At 38.5% G+C, this 15,370-nt stretch overlaps 1 protein-coding gene across 3 annotated transcripts in view; it reads left to right on the top strand.

Moving 5' to 3' along the window:
• SMC2 (structural maintenance of chromosomes 2) overlaps window positions 1–15,370 on the top strand; it is a 21,606-nt gene extending 6,236 nt beyond the window's left edge. For all 3 annotated transcript variants that reach the window (XM_027710244.2, XM_039389320.1, XM_039389319.1), the window contains exons 10-25: window positions 287–520; window positions 1,359–1,518; window positions 3,413–3,530; window positions 4,236–4,374; window positions 4,623–4,742; window positions 5,060–5,264; window positions 5,837–5,972; window positions 6,932–7,056; window positions 7,605–7,798; window positions 8,104–8,247; window positions 8,494–8,688; window positions 9,593–9,793; window positions 10,600–10,716; window positions 12,593–12,753; window positions 13,964–14,111; window positions 15,028–15,370. In XM_027710244.2, the coding sequence (XP_027566045.1) occupies window positions 287–520; window positions 1,359–1,518; window positions 3,413–3,530; window positions 4,236–4,374; window positions 4,623–4,742; window positions 5,060–5,264; window positions 5,837–5,972; window positions 6,932–7,056; window positions 7,605–7,798; window positions 8,104–8,247; window positions 8,494–8,688; window positions 9,593–9,793; window positions 10,600–10,716; window positions 12,593–12,753; window positions 13,964–14,111; window positions 15,028–15,231 (2,601 nt within the window). In that variant the 3' untranslated portion in view covers window positions 15,232–15,370. The remainder of the gene's footprint in view (window positions 1–286; window positions 521–1,358; window positions 1,519–3,412; window positions 3,531–4,235; window positions 4,375–4,622; window positions 4,743–5,059; window positions 5,265–5,836; window positions 5,973–6,931; window positions 7,057–7,604; window positions 7,799–8,103; window positions 8,248–8,493; window positions 8,689–9,592; window positions 9,794–10,599; window positions 10,717–12,592; window positions 12,754–13,963; window positions 14,112–15,027) is intronic.

Here is a 15,370-nt window from a genome sequence, read left to right as displayed (position 1 = left end):
GCTGAATATCACTTTTTAGATATTGGGAAGAAAGAGATACTTCTCCTAGTTAGCGGGCAGTTGTCATCACTTCCTGTGTTTCCTCTATCTGTAGATCTTTAGTGCACTCATGGGACAAGTACACATTTGAAAACATGCAAAGACGTATTGTAAGATTACAAAATTTGACAAAGGTCATAGAAATGTAGTTGAAACTACTTGTAGCTCCTCATCTACACATGAATTTCAAGTTAATGGACTCAGATTCTCTTTTCCTTTTTTGTTTTTGTTCTTTGTTTTGCTGAAGGATTCTAAAGCATTGGTGTCAAAGGAGCAAGAGCTTAAGAAGAAAGAGAAAGAACTAAATGCTTTACAGGAAGAAAGTGAAAAAGATGCAGATGCTTTAGCTAGAGCACAAAAACATTTTAATGCTCTATCTGCTGGTGTATCCAACAATAACAATGGGGAAGAAGCTTCTCTTTCTGAGCAGATGATGATCTGCAAAAATGAAATTAGCAAAGCAGTAACGGATACTAAACAGGTAAGAGTAAAAGCTCTGCCTGTCTCAGGCCTGTCTTCATGCTTCTTCTGAACATTGGCTGAAAACTAACTGACACATGCTTGAAAGGTCAATGAAAAGAGATGCAGATATCTATGCCAGATATTTTACGTTTTAGCATATGCGTTAAGGTAACTTCTTGATAAAATATAAACAAAATATCCTTGCATGGGAAAAAGCTGTAACATTGCTCTGAGGAAGTACAGAAACTGGCATTTGAGATATAAAGGGGGAGTCACTGTACTCAAATGGTTGATGGTATTTAATACAAAAAAAATAAGACTGCTGTCCATGATACATGTTAATACAAAGACATTTATGCAGTTGAACTTAATGGAATCAAAATAAAGATGCCTGAGACTGTGATTGGAGAGTTTAGAAGAAACTTTTGTCCTCAGCTAAATTGTGTGCTAGTCACATGACTTAATGCCATTTCTTTTGTCTCAAGATAGGAAACCTCTGCTGGGGTAGTTCTAGCAGTGGAATTTAAATTTTCAAAGTTGAAAGTGTAGCTTCCTTGTCTCAATTCAGGAAAAATTCCTCTGTAGAAAGTAATAAGAAAGGACTAGCTGTATCCCAGATTATTTTGCTTTGTTTCTTCTCAGGATCTATTCATGTGCTAATTTTACCACAGCTAAATACAGGATCTATGTTTTTATTTCCAAATAGCCTGTGCCATTATTTTCAAAAGCCAAGAGTTCTTTTTGGCATATCTGCAACCAGAGGAAAACTTTACAAATATTTTAGTGCAAGCATTCTAAATCTGCACCTGCAAGATTGTCTTTGAAGATCTGCTTCCATATTTGCTTACTCCTTACAGGCTCAAATGAAGTTGAATTATGCACGAAAAGAATTAAAGACAAGAGAAGCTGAAGTTAAAAAGATCGATAAAGGCTACACGAAAGACCAAAACGCATTTGAAGCAGTTGAAAAAATGAAAAAAACCCTAGAGAACCAAATGAAGGAGCTGAACTATACAGGTCTGTACAGACTTCTGGTGCATAATTTTGAGGGAATCTGAAAAGTAGTATAGAAGTGTCGTGAGTTGACCTTGACTGGATGCCGGATACCCATTAAAGCTGCTCTATCAACCCCCCTCCTCAACTAGACAGAGCAGAGAATATATAGCAAAAGGCTTGTGGGTTGACATAAGGACTGGGGGAGATCCCTTGGCAATTACTGTCACAAGCAAAACAGACTTGATTTGGGGAAATCAATTTAACTTAATTTCCCAGGTTCTATTTCATTCCTGAGTTTCTGTACCTCCTCTCTGTGAGCATTGCAGGGGGACAGGGAATGGGGGCTGCAGTCAGTTCATCATATTTTGTCCCTGTTGCTCCCTCCTCCTCAGCGGGAGGATTCGTACCCTTTCCCTGCTCCACTTTGGGGACTCTCCCATGGGAAACAGTCCTCCACAAACTTCTCCAACTTGAATCCTTCTCATGGACCAGTTCATCACAAAGAAGACTCCGCATGGGTCCCTCCCATGAGGTGCAGTCCTTCAGGAACAGACTGCTCCAGTGTGGGACCCCCACAGGGTCACAAGTCCTGCCAGCAAACCTGCTCTACTGTGGGCTTCCCATGGGGCCATGTCCTCCTTCAGGCATCCACCTGCTCCAGCATGGGGTTCTCCACAGGCTGCAGATGGATTCACTCCGCCGTGAACCTCCGTGGGCTGTAGCAGGACAACCTGCTTCACCATGGTCTGCACCATGGGCTACAGGGGAATCTCAGCTCTGGCACTTGGAGCACTTCCTCCCTGTCCTTCACTGGTCTTGGTGTCTTCAGGGCTGTTCCTCTCACATATTCTCACTCTTCTCTCTGGCTGCTGCAGATTGATTTGGGTCTTTTTCCCCTTCTATAATATGTTATCCCAGAGGTGCTACCACCACCAGTGATGGTCTTGGCCTTGGCCAGCAGTGGATCCATCTTGCATCCGGCTGGTGGACACAGAAGAGAAGGAAAATAAAAGCATTTAGCTCTCTGCTTCCCATCAGGAATCAGGAGGAAACATCCAACCACTTCCTGAGAAGTAGGACCTCAGTGTGCATAGGGGCTCTTTTGGAAGACAAAGGCTTTAATAATGGATGCTTCCTCCCCCCTTCCTTTCTCTTAACTTTTACTGCTGAGCACACCTTTATATAATATGGAATATCCCTTGGGTCCCATATCTTGGCTATGTCCTCTCCGAGCCTCTTGCCCACCTCCAGCCTACTGGCTTTTGGAAGAGGGGTTGGAGCGACAGCCAGCACCACTCATCAAAGGCCAAAACACTGGTGTTATACCAGCTACTGTTTTCTACTATATGTGGCTGCTGTGGGAAATATTAACTCCATCCCAGTCAGACCCAATGCAGGGGGGAAATGAAAAACCAAGTATTCTCTTTTCATGCACAAAGAAATTTCTCTGGTCAAAGCTCTGCAAACTCTTACCTTCCGCAGAAAGTAGCTTAAAATAATTTGATTTTATAAACTTTAGGCCAAGCGTTTTCAAGTTGGATGGAAAATTTAAATTCTAGCAAAAATTTACATGAATAAAGTGACCAGTGTCCCTGTTCACTCCTAGTTTTTCTCACCTAAAAGACTTCTTAAAGTTTGTTTCTCATGCCAGGTAAAGACACTACTCAAACCTCAACTGATATTCCAGACTGGCATTTAGAGAAGCACATTACACTTTAAACATTTTTTTTTGCATATTTGGTATTGTGATGGTGTTAATTTGTCTAAACTGAAAATTTACAAAGAACTTTAGAAAGTCTTTGAATTAAATATTCGCTACATATGTGTAGATTAAACAGTGTAGGTTACCAGTTTTTAAGCTGACAAATTTTCTGTACTCTGGATGTATGCCTACTGCCTGTGTTCAACTCTGAAGAAGAGAAAGAAGCAGCCCTTCCAGCAAAGAAAAAGGCATTGACTTCTGATATCAGCCGGCTGAGAGAATTGTATGAAGGTTTAATGGCAAAGTTTCCGCATCTACAGTTTGAGTACAAGTAAGATCTCTGTGTGATCCTGAACATTATGTGGAAGTGCTTTTTGGGGCCTCTTTGCTCATGGGACTTAACAGATAATTCCACCAATGGCTTAGATGTTGCTTTCCTGTTAGTGCCAGCGAATAATGACTGTCTTACCTGCGCTGCAAAGTGAAGGGGGAGGTGGGGCGGAAAGTCAGGAAATGTTACGGTCTTACCAAAGTCACTAGAACTTAGAAGTTTTGTCTGATGGTTAACTTCAGTAGCTAAAGCCATAGAATCCAAGGGTCTAAACTGCAAAAATGTGAAATCCTTACTTCCAGAGTCCTGCCTGTGGACCTCTGTGGAGGTCAACGTTGCCACCTGTCTCCACTAATCAAATACCTGTATCCCAAGGTTTATGGTTTATGTAATAGTCAGGATGAACATACTCCCATAGCTGTGATAATGAGAGAACCTATTGGAAAAATGAGTTGAAAACTGTGTGAACAAATCATAGTAAAATCAGGAAGAACACTTGTTTAATGACTACATAACTAACTCCTCATTGGCAAATCTCTTGCCCTGAATTAATTTAACCACTTTCTGTGTGTTTGGTTTTCTTTTCTAATAGAATTTAGAATTTCCTACACAAGTATAATAAGCATCACAAGTTTTAAATATAATATTTTTTAAGATGTGTGGGAGAAAACCAACATGATTATTATAATTTATATTTATTTTCAGACATCCAGAAAAAAATTGGAATCCAAGCCATGTGAAAGGCCTTGTTGTGACTCTTATAATTGTGAAAGATCTATCCAAAGCAAAAGCCCTGGAGGCAGTGGCTGGAGGGAAACTCTATAATGTTATTGTGAACACAGAGGTAAGTTTATTGCATTAGTACAAGAACTCTGGATTTTGAGATGTGGTTTTGTGATTCAGGGCTGGCAAGCATGTGCATTGTTACTGAATGCTTAGGAGGGGGTTTGGACCACGTACATGTTTAAATTGGGTCAAGAGTGTCATGCATAGTTAGTGGCAACAATGTGTTCTTTTTCGAATGCCCTGTTGTCTGTCTTTACAAAATCAGTTGTGTATTCAGTTATGCTTTGTAACTCTTTTTCATTTGAGGTGACTGGCAAAAAGCTTTTAGAAAAGGGTGAACTAAAGCATCGATACACTGTCATTCCACTAAACAAAATTTCAGCCAGGTGTGTTCCACCAGAGACGGTCAAATTGGCCCAAAGCTTGGTATGTGGATAATACCCCATTTACACTATATTGCTTGTGTCCTGTTTTCATTTTGTTTCTGTGTTGAAAACATGAGCTTCTTAATGGTTTTACTAATAAGAATTTTTATAGGGTTTGAGAGCATATTGACTTTTTTTCTTTTATATCCTTTCAGCTATGCAATTTTTAAATGGGTATTAATTATTTCACTAGTAACTGAAATAGTTTTAAAATGTAGTGATGCTTTTAGAAAGTGTTTTTATCAAAAAAAGACAAAAATTAAATTTGAAAATTCTTATAACTTGAGGCATACTGACTGGATTCCATTTTATTTCTAGGTTGGTCATGATAACTTGCATTTAGCCCTTGCTGCAGTTGCATATGAATCTGAACTGCAGAAAGCAATGGAATATGTCTTTGGGACAACACTGATCTGTAATAACATGGATAATGCTAAGAAAGTGACCTTTGACAAAAGGATAATGACAAGAAGTGTTACTCTTGATGGAGATGTGTTTGACCCCCAAGGCACTCTGCATGGAGGCAATTTCTGGTTTTATTCCTATATTAATATCATGTATCTGTTGATATGTTTACTGCTCTGCATGCTTTCTATAAAAATGAACAGTAACTTTTTGTGTAGACTCATACTGGGAATGATATCATCTGTTTAAACTAAGATTGTCTTGAGCTGAAATAATAATAGTTAGATTAAGAAAAAATAATGGAAAACTATTTGCATAAAGTAATTTAGATTTTAAATATTTAAATCCTGGTTGTATAATCCTCTTGGAAGGAGAAGTGCTTTATATTAAAGCACTTTTTTAAGTAATTCATAATGGATTTGAGATAATTTCATAGATTATGAAAAGTTAGTTCTTTGCACAAGACATGCATGTGTGATATTCAAAGCCTGCAGAACTAAGTTTTGTAACAGAGGAGACATTTTTTCTCCATGAGAACTCCTTACTTTAGCCTAGCTGACATATCTGTTTTGCAACTAAAATAAATCACCAACCTGCATCATTATTAACGTTTAGAATTTGCTATTACCAGTAGTGAATCCACTAGTCTAATTCCTATTAGACTGGCTTTTTATTTTTTTCACTGAACAGGTGCATCCTCACAGGCTGTACCAATATTATCTAAACTTCAGGAAATGAAAGATATTGAAGCAGAACTCAAGACAAAGGAATCTGAACTTGAGGCTGTAGAGAATGAGTTGGCAAGCTTGAAGAAGGTTGCTGAAAAGTAAGGTTTGCACTATAAAATGTGTATCATTGCTCTTATGTGACTGAGTAAATTTAATATAAAGAAGTGTTTTGGGAGGCCACAGGGCGTGTTGAGATTGGAGAAATACGGAGAAAATTATTCCCTTTCTCCCTCCTGCCGCAGTTTAATTTGTAAGTTCAGCAATCAAAAGGAAATTTAGCTTATAGATAACATATGTAAGAAAACTTTGTTTTGAGTAATACAGGGGGAAAAAAGTATAAGTTGATGTCTACTTTAAATCACTTGCAGTTTTCTAAAGTTTCATGAAGTCCACTGAAGAATGGATCTGTTCAACCATATTAACAGCCATACAGAATTCCAGTTTGTGATATCTCTTGCTTTTCTTGCAAGAAAATGTAAAGATGCTAAAAAGGAGTATTACTGTTTAATGATTTAAATTATGTAATTTTAAATATATTTGATTTTCAGCTACTCAATTGCTGAACATCTTTTTAAAAGATCAAATAGAAAAACGTGTTAGTTCTGCAGAATGCCATGAGAAGGTAGTGTTGCATACTATGCTATCTACCAGCTGGATTTATTTTTAAAAATTGTCTTGAGTTGCAGTAGACTTCCAGAAATATAGCCAAAAGGAAAAAAGGACTTCTGCTTTTAGATATTTTTTCTTTAATATTTCAGCCTAGCATCTGTCATAATGCTGGTTTCAAAAACAGTGATCTCTGAATTGCAGTTGTTTTTGATATCTCTGATTGGGGCTACATAGCAGGAGTTACATATATGATAACTTGCACATCTACAAACCTCACGATTGCTATTATAGCAATTAAATCAGACTTTTATTCATTTAAGTGTATTTGTCCTACTGTCATCACTATACTCACATTAGAATGGGAATATAGGTATTTATCCACTTCAACTTTGGAAGGGAGATGCTGTGTACCCCTCAATACAGGAGTGTGTCACTGCTGTCTTCAAAGGTACCGGCAACTGAAGCAGCAATGGGAGATGAAGTCTGAGGAAGCAGAGCTGCTGCAAAAGAAGCTCCATCAAAGTGCTTATCACAAACAAGAGGAAGAGCTGCTTGCCCTGAAGAAAACCATTGGTGACAAATATGTTCTTACTCTTTTAATTGAAAATCAATTGCTGAGAGTGAGATGGATATCAAGCTGTTTGAATTTGCTTAGTAAGAAAGTGTTGAAAAGAAGTAGCATTCATATAGCTAAGGAAAAATGTAAAAGCACAAAATGCAGCAACCAGTAAAACATAAAGACAAAAATGGACAGAAGCGATACCTTACCCCTAGAATACTGTGTCTAGATATGTATCTTGTTAGGTAGCCATCTGATTAATTACTTCTTGATCATGCGATTTGGCATATGCTTGTCCCTGTAAAAAAAAAAAAAAGAAAATATGCCTCTTTTTTTTCTTAATTTTAATGGCTGGTTGTCTGTTTGGTTCCCTACCAAGAACTAGTAACAACAGCACACTGTCTTAGGATAATTAGTGAAATATCTGACTTCAGTAACTAGGGATTTTACAACAACTTTTTTTCTGTTGGGGGCAAAGAGAGATTTATTTTAGTTGGAGTTTAGGATGTAAATTTAAAGATGAAAATAGTGCCCACTCTCACTACTATACTTCTTGATTCAGCGGAGTGTGAAGAGACATTAAACAAAACTGAAGAGAGCAAAAAGAAAGCAGAAGACAAATACAGGGAATTAGAGAAAAAAATGAAAAATGCAGAAGCAGAATGTATAGAAGAACGAAAAAATGCGGAGCAGGCATTAGCTGTTGCCAAGAAAAATGCAGATGCTTCAAGCAAAAAAATAAAAGATATGCAACAGGTAAAACTTCACCTTTGTTGGCAGTTTTCTCAATGGTAAAGTGGTTGCAGAAATCAGAAAGTTTGATTCTCCTGAGGTTTTAATACTATCAGTGCTGAGACTTAATATACTACTCTGTAGTCACTGACATAGGAATTGCTGAGGTTTTTTGTTTGTGGATTCTGTTGTGGGGGGTTTTTTTGTGAGATTGTCCCCTTGCTGAAGAACGAGTGCTATTAATCTTCAACAGCATTTACTACATCAAACTGAATCTTAATTCTTTCCATTTAAATATATCTGCCATAAATTGGAAAACATCTCTTCAGGAAGTCCAGGCTTTACTTCTGGAACTTGAAGAGCTGAAACAAGAACAGGCTTCCTGTGAACACCAGATAGCAGCTGCTGAGGAAGCAATCAAATCCTACAAGGAGCAAATTGATGCTATGGCAGCTGAGGTGGCTAAGACAGAGGTAAACGTGAATACTGTGTTTCATTATCCATTTTGATGTTACTGAAGGTGTGATCCCCTAAAGCTCACACTATAATGTATATTTTGCTCTTCAGATTTGCTTACCAGCACTCAATCCGCCCAGGTAGTTATTTTTTTGCTTGGTTTTCACATGTGAATTTTTTCTACTTGCTGTGTCTGTTCTAGTAAGGGTCTAACACCAGCCTTTATAAGAGGCTAATAAACACCTGTTTGATTTGCTTTTCAGGAATCTGTAGAGAAATCACAGAAGGAGCTGGCCAAGGAAAAGGAAGTAATTGCGTTACATGATAATGCAATTAAAGACAAATCTGCAGAGATGCTAAAATACAGAGAACAAAATAATGAATTACATATTAAGATTAAAGAATTAGAACATGACATCATCAAATGTCAACAGGAGGCTGCTGATGCTGCTGCCAAGGTATTTCAGAATTGTACTTTTCTTTCCATCTTGTGGCCAGGAGTGGTTTTTCCCCTTGCTACGTGCAAAGGAACTTTTTCTTAAGCACTATCATATTTGCAATCCTTGATGTAAAAAGTTTTATCCCAGGAGGAGGGAGTGAAAACTGTACATTGTAACAGAGCTTACCTGTAGGGACTAACAGAGAGTAGATCGCAGTGAGAAGGTGATCACTAAGAACAATCTAACTGCATGGACAAATTAGGTAACTAATTACAGAGGGCAATTCCAAGATTTAGTGACATTTAGTGTAGTCCAGATATAGAGAAAAAAGTGTTCCAATTAAGTAAGATATATATGAAAGCTACCTTAAAATCTTGGTTTGTGTACAGTCAAGGAAATTACCTGAAACAATGTAAAGATATGTGTTGGGAGAATCTTAGATGATGCAGGACATATTGCTGCAGGCCTGTTTACACAATCCAGCCTGCGTGCTGGATGGAGGGGAACTGTGTCCTTGAGCAGCAGATATGAAAAAGCTGCATAGAGGTAAACAAGAGAAGAGGATGTTATCCAGGGTGTGAGAAACCTGAAGAGGAGAGGACCTGAAAAGGTCAGAGCGCATGCCTTGGCTAGGAGAGGGAATAAAGTTATAGCTAGAGCATGTGAACCCTGTAGGACCCTTGGAATATTTTTTGGAATAAAGCGGAGCATTGACTGTACCTCCATGAGGATGTGTCTTTGACTCTGGAGCTCCTTTTTGCATCTTCTCGTTTTAGATATGCACCTGTGCTGCATTGGGATAGAAGAATTAATGTTGTAGAGTAATTTTAGCATGTTGATTTTTTTTTTTCTGTTTTCTTATTTTATTCTTGCCATTTGAGAAGGGTTTGGGGAAGGCCTCAGCATATCTTCTTGTTTACAGATGAAGAAGATGCTGATAGAGCACAAGTGGATAGCTTCAGAAAGACCATTCTTTCGTCAGCCAAACACAGCCTATGATTTCGAAAGTGGCGATCCTAAAGAAGCACTTCAAAGGCTGCAGAAATTGCAGGAGAGGGTAGACAAGCTGGGAAAGAACGTGGACGCGAGAGCTATGAACGTGCTCTCTGACACAGAGGAGAGGGTAACCATTTCTGTACTTTAACCTAAAAAGATCGCGTAGGTTGGGTACAGGTTATACACATATATATAATGTAGCTTTGTTTTCATATGCTCTATTTCTGAATACACCAAAAACTAGACCTTCATGAGATAGCAGGAAATCTTTTGCTGGATCTTTTATACTAATCTTACATCTTTGAACTGTTCAGTTGCACAGCAGTTTTATAGCTTATTCATAGTCTTGACTTTGGATGGTAAAAAGAATTATTTTATTACTTCCTATCCCAGTCCATCCTAAGATGCAGTGTTAGGCAAGCTGTGTGGTATCTGTTAGAGTATCTGAGAACTATATACTGTCATAAAAGTTGCAGATCAAAAAATTATTCATCTTCAAGCATGATAGCTTGAAGAGTTACCTCAAACTAATCTGTATCTTCAGGCTATTCCAGGATTGTCTCAAAACTGCCCACTGACTCACACTTCAACTTTTCTGGTACTGTTTCCTCCCATCAGCCTCCAGAAGCATGCTTTCTTCTATGGAAAAGCAAATTATGATTAACGAAACACGATTAACTTGGAAGTGCAATTTTCAAAGTAATGTTGGCCTTCCCCTTTGCCGATAGTTGAAAATTCTGATGCTTTAATTTGCAAATAATATCCCCAGATTTACCTCCTTCATGCAGCTAAATGAATACACTCATGTTTTCAATCTCATGTTTAATGACTATTTCATAGTTAAAAAATGACATGGTAAAGCTGTAAGAGTGGCACAAAATTTATTTTGGCACAAAGTTCATTAAAATCAATCTTTTCTTCTCATTTCTTTAGTACAATGACTTAATGAGGAAAAAAAGAGTTGTAGAGAGTGACAAGTTAAAAATTCTTGCAGTTATTGAAGAGCTTGACCAGAAGAAAAATGAAACTTTAGATATTGCTTGGAAAAAGGTATGAAACTTGAAATCTGATCTTCATGTTTTAGCAGAACATCAGATTTGGTTTAGATTACTGTTTTGTGTATTTCCACAGGGAAAAAGTCTCTTTTCAGAACTAATGTCCCTTGCCTAGTATTTAAATTACAAAACAACCACTTCATTTCTCCTGTTTAATCTCACTTTTGAGAATAAGACATTCTCTGAGAATTGTAATGAACCAGTTAAACCTGCAAAACTACTTTACCATTCTCTTTTAGTGCCCACAAAAATTTAAGGAAAATTACACTACTGGCCTGCTGAAATACAGGGATTTCTTTTTTTTTTATCTTAAAGCAATATTTCACCAGAGTTAAAATCTTCTGGTTCCCTGTAGCCCCCTACAATGTGGGGCTGTGGACCTGGGGTACTGTTCCAGTAGGATATCCAGATAGGATACTTAATATTGGGTTAGAGCAACATCTGATTTATGTTTCTGTTACCTAAGCACTCTGCCTTCTTACTAGTTCTCTCATATAATGAACTATAAAAAAGTATAAAATTTTCTCTTTCTACACAGGAAGCTTTTGACACATTCTTTTCCACTGTACCAGGAGAACTTGTTCTTTTTGGCCTTTGAGAAAATTGATTTTATCTAAGATTGAATTACACACAGACAAAGTATTGGTTTTAATTATTACTGCCTGTACTCAATATATCACTGACAAAATAGTGCCTTTTCATTTCAAAAATCTTGTTTGGGAAAAATTGGTGAACTCTATTCCAAAGCATCATGGGTGGTGGAATAAGTGTGTTTTCAGATACATTCCTTAACCTTGAAAGTTTTAATCTGCATTTACAAAGTTGCATCTCATCCAATACCTGGGCATTGCTTAAGCAAACCTGGGAAGAATAAGGGTGGGGAGGATGCCAGCATGTACCTCTTACATGGTGATTATACTTTTACTAGTCCTTTAATTAACTGGGAGAAATCACAGTTTACCAGTTTATAAAACTGTGTTAAGGCATAACTGTTTCCCTGGCTGATAGCATAAAGAAGCCTTCCCATACTTCTGTCATTTGATCCTTCTAAAATGCTTAGTGTGAGGTGTCATATATTGCCATGGCCCGCAGGAATAAGGGAATGGGGACGCGGCACTGCACTCAGGTTCGGGACACAGTTGAGGTGAGGGAAGCAATGCCGACTTTATTGAGGGTAACAGCGACTTAAATAGGGTAGGTTCAGGGGGTGGACTCAGGCTTAGGGAGGAGCATAAGACAGGCAGCTCAGGGAAGGTGGTGATTGGGAGGCAGGGAATAGGTGGGTGGCAACCTTGGGTCTCCAGGGGAAATGGGCCAATAGGAGCTACCTCTGCACTGCAGCAAACCACAACCAATCGCAGGCAGAGGAGCGGGAAAACAGGGGAGAACAAGGAGATAAACAAGTTTAGGCGGGAAAATGTGGGGAAGAAGGGGAGACAAAATGGAGGACATAAATTTTTGACAATAAACTGGGGTACATGGAACTTCATAACAATACAACAATAAACTGGGGTGAAGTGGGGAAAACTGTCAATCCAGTGGGTGTCTAATCCGGTATGAGAACGTCCATTTCAGCAGTACAGTGTCCATTCAGTTCTCGTATATCTTTCTCCATGCTTGGTATTTCTCCCATTCTGATTCCTCTCCTCCAACAATATATCCTTTGGTGTTGCTTCTCTTTTCAGTACAGAAAAAATAAGATTCTGTATGCTAGTATTTTCTCACTATCCTGTATGTCCTAATCTTCAAGACATGAGTTATTGGGTTAAACTGGGCAAGATGTCTTGAGCTTTGTGCAGCTTTTACCATTTTTGCTCTTTGGGCTCTTGATTCAAAGCACATTCATACATCTTCTGTGGTCTGACTTCTAGGTGAATGAAGACTTTGGTTCGATTTTCTCAACACTCCTGCCAGGAGCCAAAGCTATGCTGGTAGCCACTAAAACCAACAATGTCTTGGATGGTATGGAGTTCAAAGTTGCCTTAGGAAACACCTGGAAGGAAAACTTAACAGAACTTAGTGGAGGACAAAGGTTGGTGAATATATTTGTTTTCTGTTGTGGTTGTGTATATAATTGATACATCTAACTAATTATAGTTCTGAAAAGCAAAAAAATTAATCTTTTCCCTTGTCAAGTTAGGGACTTCCTCCTCCCAAACTGACTCAGTATTGGAAGCACTATTCATTCTGACTTAGAACAATGCATTACTTGACATAAAATAACAAACAAGATTTTAGTCTATGAAGAAGTGACAAAACAAATGAGTTGACTAGTGAGAAAACTGCAGTTAACTCTAGGTAGTACTGATGTAGTGCTGAATTAAGTGCTCCTCTCTTTGAACTGTAATCTTAAAAATCTATATAGACAAGATTTGCCCCAGTATAAAAGTAGTGTCGTGGCAACAGTTTTCGTCTCCAGTGACTACAGCTACTGTGTAGGGTTTGTGCTGCTTTGCAAGGAAAAAAAATCTAACAAATTGAAAAGCAGAAACAGAATTTTGGCAGAGGTGAGACAGATACAGAACTTTCTAAGGACAGAACACTTCAAGAACTGTACACTGAAAAACATCTTTGCAAAACTCAGAATTGAAAATAGACAGAGCAACAGCATAATTTTAAATATTGTCATGCAACTAACCTGATCTTTTGATAAAAGAGTAACATTTGACATTTCTGACAGAATACTTCACATTTTGAAATGGGAAGCTGTCATTCCATCAGGAAAGCATTTTAGAATCATAGAACTGTTTAGGTTGGAAAAGCTCTCTAAGATCATAAAGTCCAACCATTAACTTAACACTGCCAGGTTGACCACTAAGCCATGTCCCTAAGCACCACATCCATACATCTTCAAAATCCCTCCATGGATGATGACTCAAATCACTTCCTTGCACAGCCTGTTCCAATGCTTGATAACCATTTCAGTGAAGAAATTTTTCCCAATATCTAATCTACACCTCCCCTGGTGCAGCCTGAGGCCATTTCCACTTATTCTGTCACTTATTTCCTGGGAGAAGAGACCAACCCCCACCTGGCTACAACCTCCTTTCAGGTAGTTGTAGAGGGCAATAAGGTCTCCCCTGAGCCTCCTTTTCTCCAGGCTTAACAACCCCACTACCTGCTCCTCACAAGACTTGTGCTCCTGCCCCTTCATCACCTTCATTGCCTTTCAACAATTGCTTTCATAAGACAAAGCCTTTCAGACAAGAGAGTAAATCATAACTTTCTTTTCTCCATCCTAGGTCGTTGGTGGCCTTATCCTTGATTTTAGCCATGCTCCTCTTCAGGCCTGCCCCAGTGTACATCTTGGATGAAGTGGATGCAGCCCTTGATCTCTCTCATACCCAAAATATTGGGATGATGCTTCAAACTCATTTCAGACGCTCCCAGGTATGATCTTGAAACTCTTGTGGTCATAGAATGGTTTGGGTTGGAAGGGACCTTTAAGATCATCTAGTTCAACCCCCCTGCCATGGGCCCAGACAGCTTCCACTGGACCAGATTGCTCAGAGCTCCGTCCCTTATTTTCAGAGGCAGTCTGCCACTGAGGACTCTGAGCTGTTCTGTTCACCTGTTTTATTCCAGGAATGTGTGTTGCATTTCTGAGTTGTTTCAACTGGAAGTTACACTGATGATATGGCAATGGTGAAACCTCAACGTTTTAATGTAAGCTGTTGCTGCAGTGGTTAGAAGACAGGTAGTAATAGGAAAGATTGTTGATCAGTTTCAGGCATGATCCACATCCTGAATTCTTTTTTCCTAGAGTTCTTTAACCTGAGGTAAAAAATATTTCATGCTGACCTTAGTAAAATAAGCCAGGCACTAGTGGAAAGAATCTCTGTATCACTGTGACCTATACATGAAAAAAAAGGTAGTACATGTCTCTATTTGGTGTTAAGACCTTTTCAAATTATCAGAGAAAGGAGGGGAACATTTGTTACCAGCATTGTAAAATGATTTGAACAGTATCTTTTGACTATGAAAGATCCCGCATTCTTACAAAATTAGTGGCAACATTTTTTTTCCAGTGTCTCATGCACCATAAATGGGTATCCACGGTTGTGGACTGTATCCCAGGCCAAGCACTGGCGTAGGGACAGGGATGTATGTTACTAGCTGCAGAAAATGTCTGGCCTGTGGGTCTGCAGGGCCTTGGTTACATTTAGAATATTCTTTAAAGAATTACCACCAAGTTTCTAGCCAAATAAAGTAAAAGGACTTCTCTCTTTAGAGGCCTTTTCCATTGTTGCCTAAAGTCTGTATTTGGATGACAGCATTTATTTCAAGCTTTTCTGTTTTCTTTTAGTTTATTGTGGTGTCCTTGAAGGATGGAATGTTCAGCAACGCAAATGTCCTCTATAGGACCAGGTTTTTGGATGGAGTATCCACTATCACAAGATACAGTCAAAGATCTATTAGGTCTCCTGACAAGAAATCCAAGAGAACATGTAGGAACGCTGGGACACCACCAGCAAAACGGAGAAACAATGGCCCTCAATTTGTGGAATGAGCTCCTTAAGTGTTTTGTCTTACTTTGAAAAGGCTTTTTAAAAAGCTCTTTCAAACATTAAGATTGTAACATTCCTTAGTGTCTTAACTGTACTATTTTGAATAAAGGTTTGAATAAAGCTGTCTGTACTATTAGCTAA

The sequence above is a fragment of the Pipra filicauda genome, unplaced genomic scaffold, assembly GCF_003945595.2.
Source record: "Pipra filicauda isolate LSUMZ 115617 unplaced genomic scaffold, ASM394559v2 scaffold71_size5581439_pilon, whole genome shotgun sequence".
In the NCBI taxonomy this organism is placed as follows: Eukaryota; Metazoa; Chordata; class Aves; order Passeriformes; family Pipridae; genus Pipra; species Pipra filicauda.
This window is presented reverse-complemented; position numbering and strand designations above follow the sequence as displayed.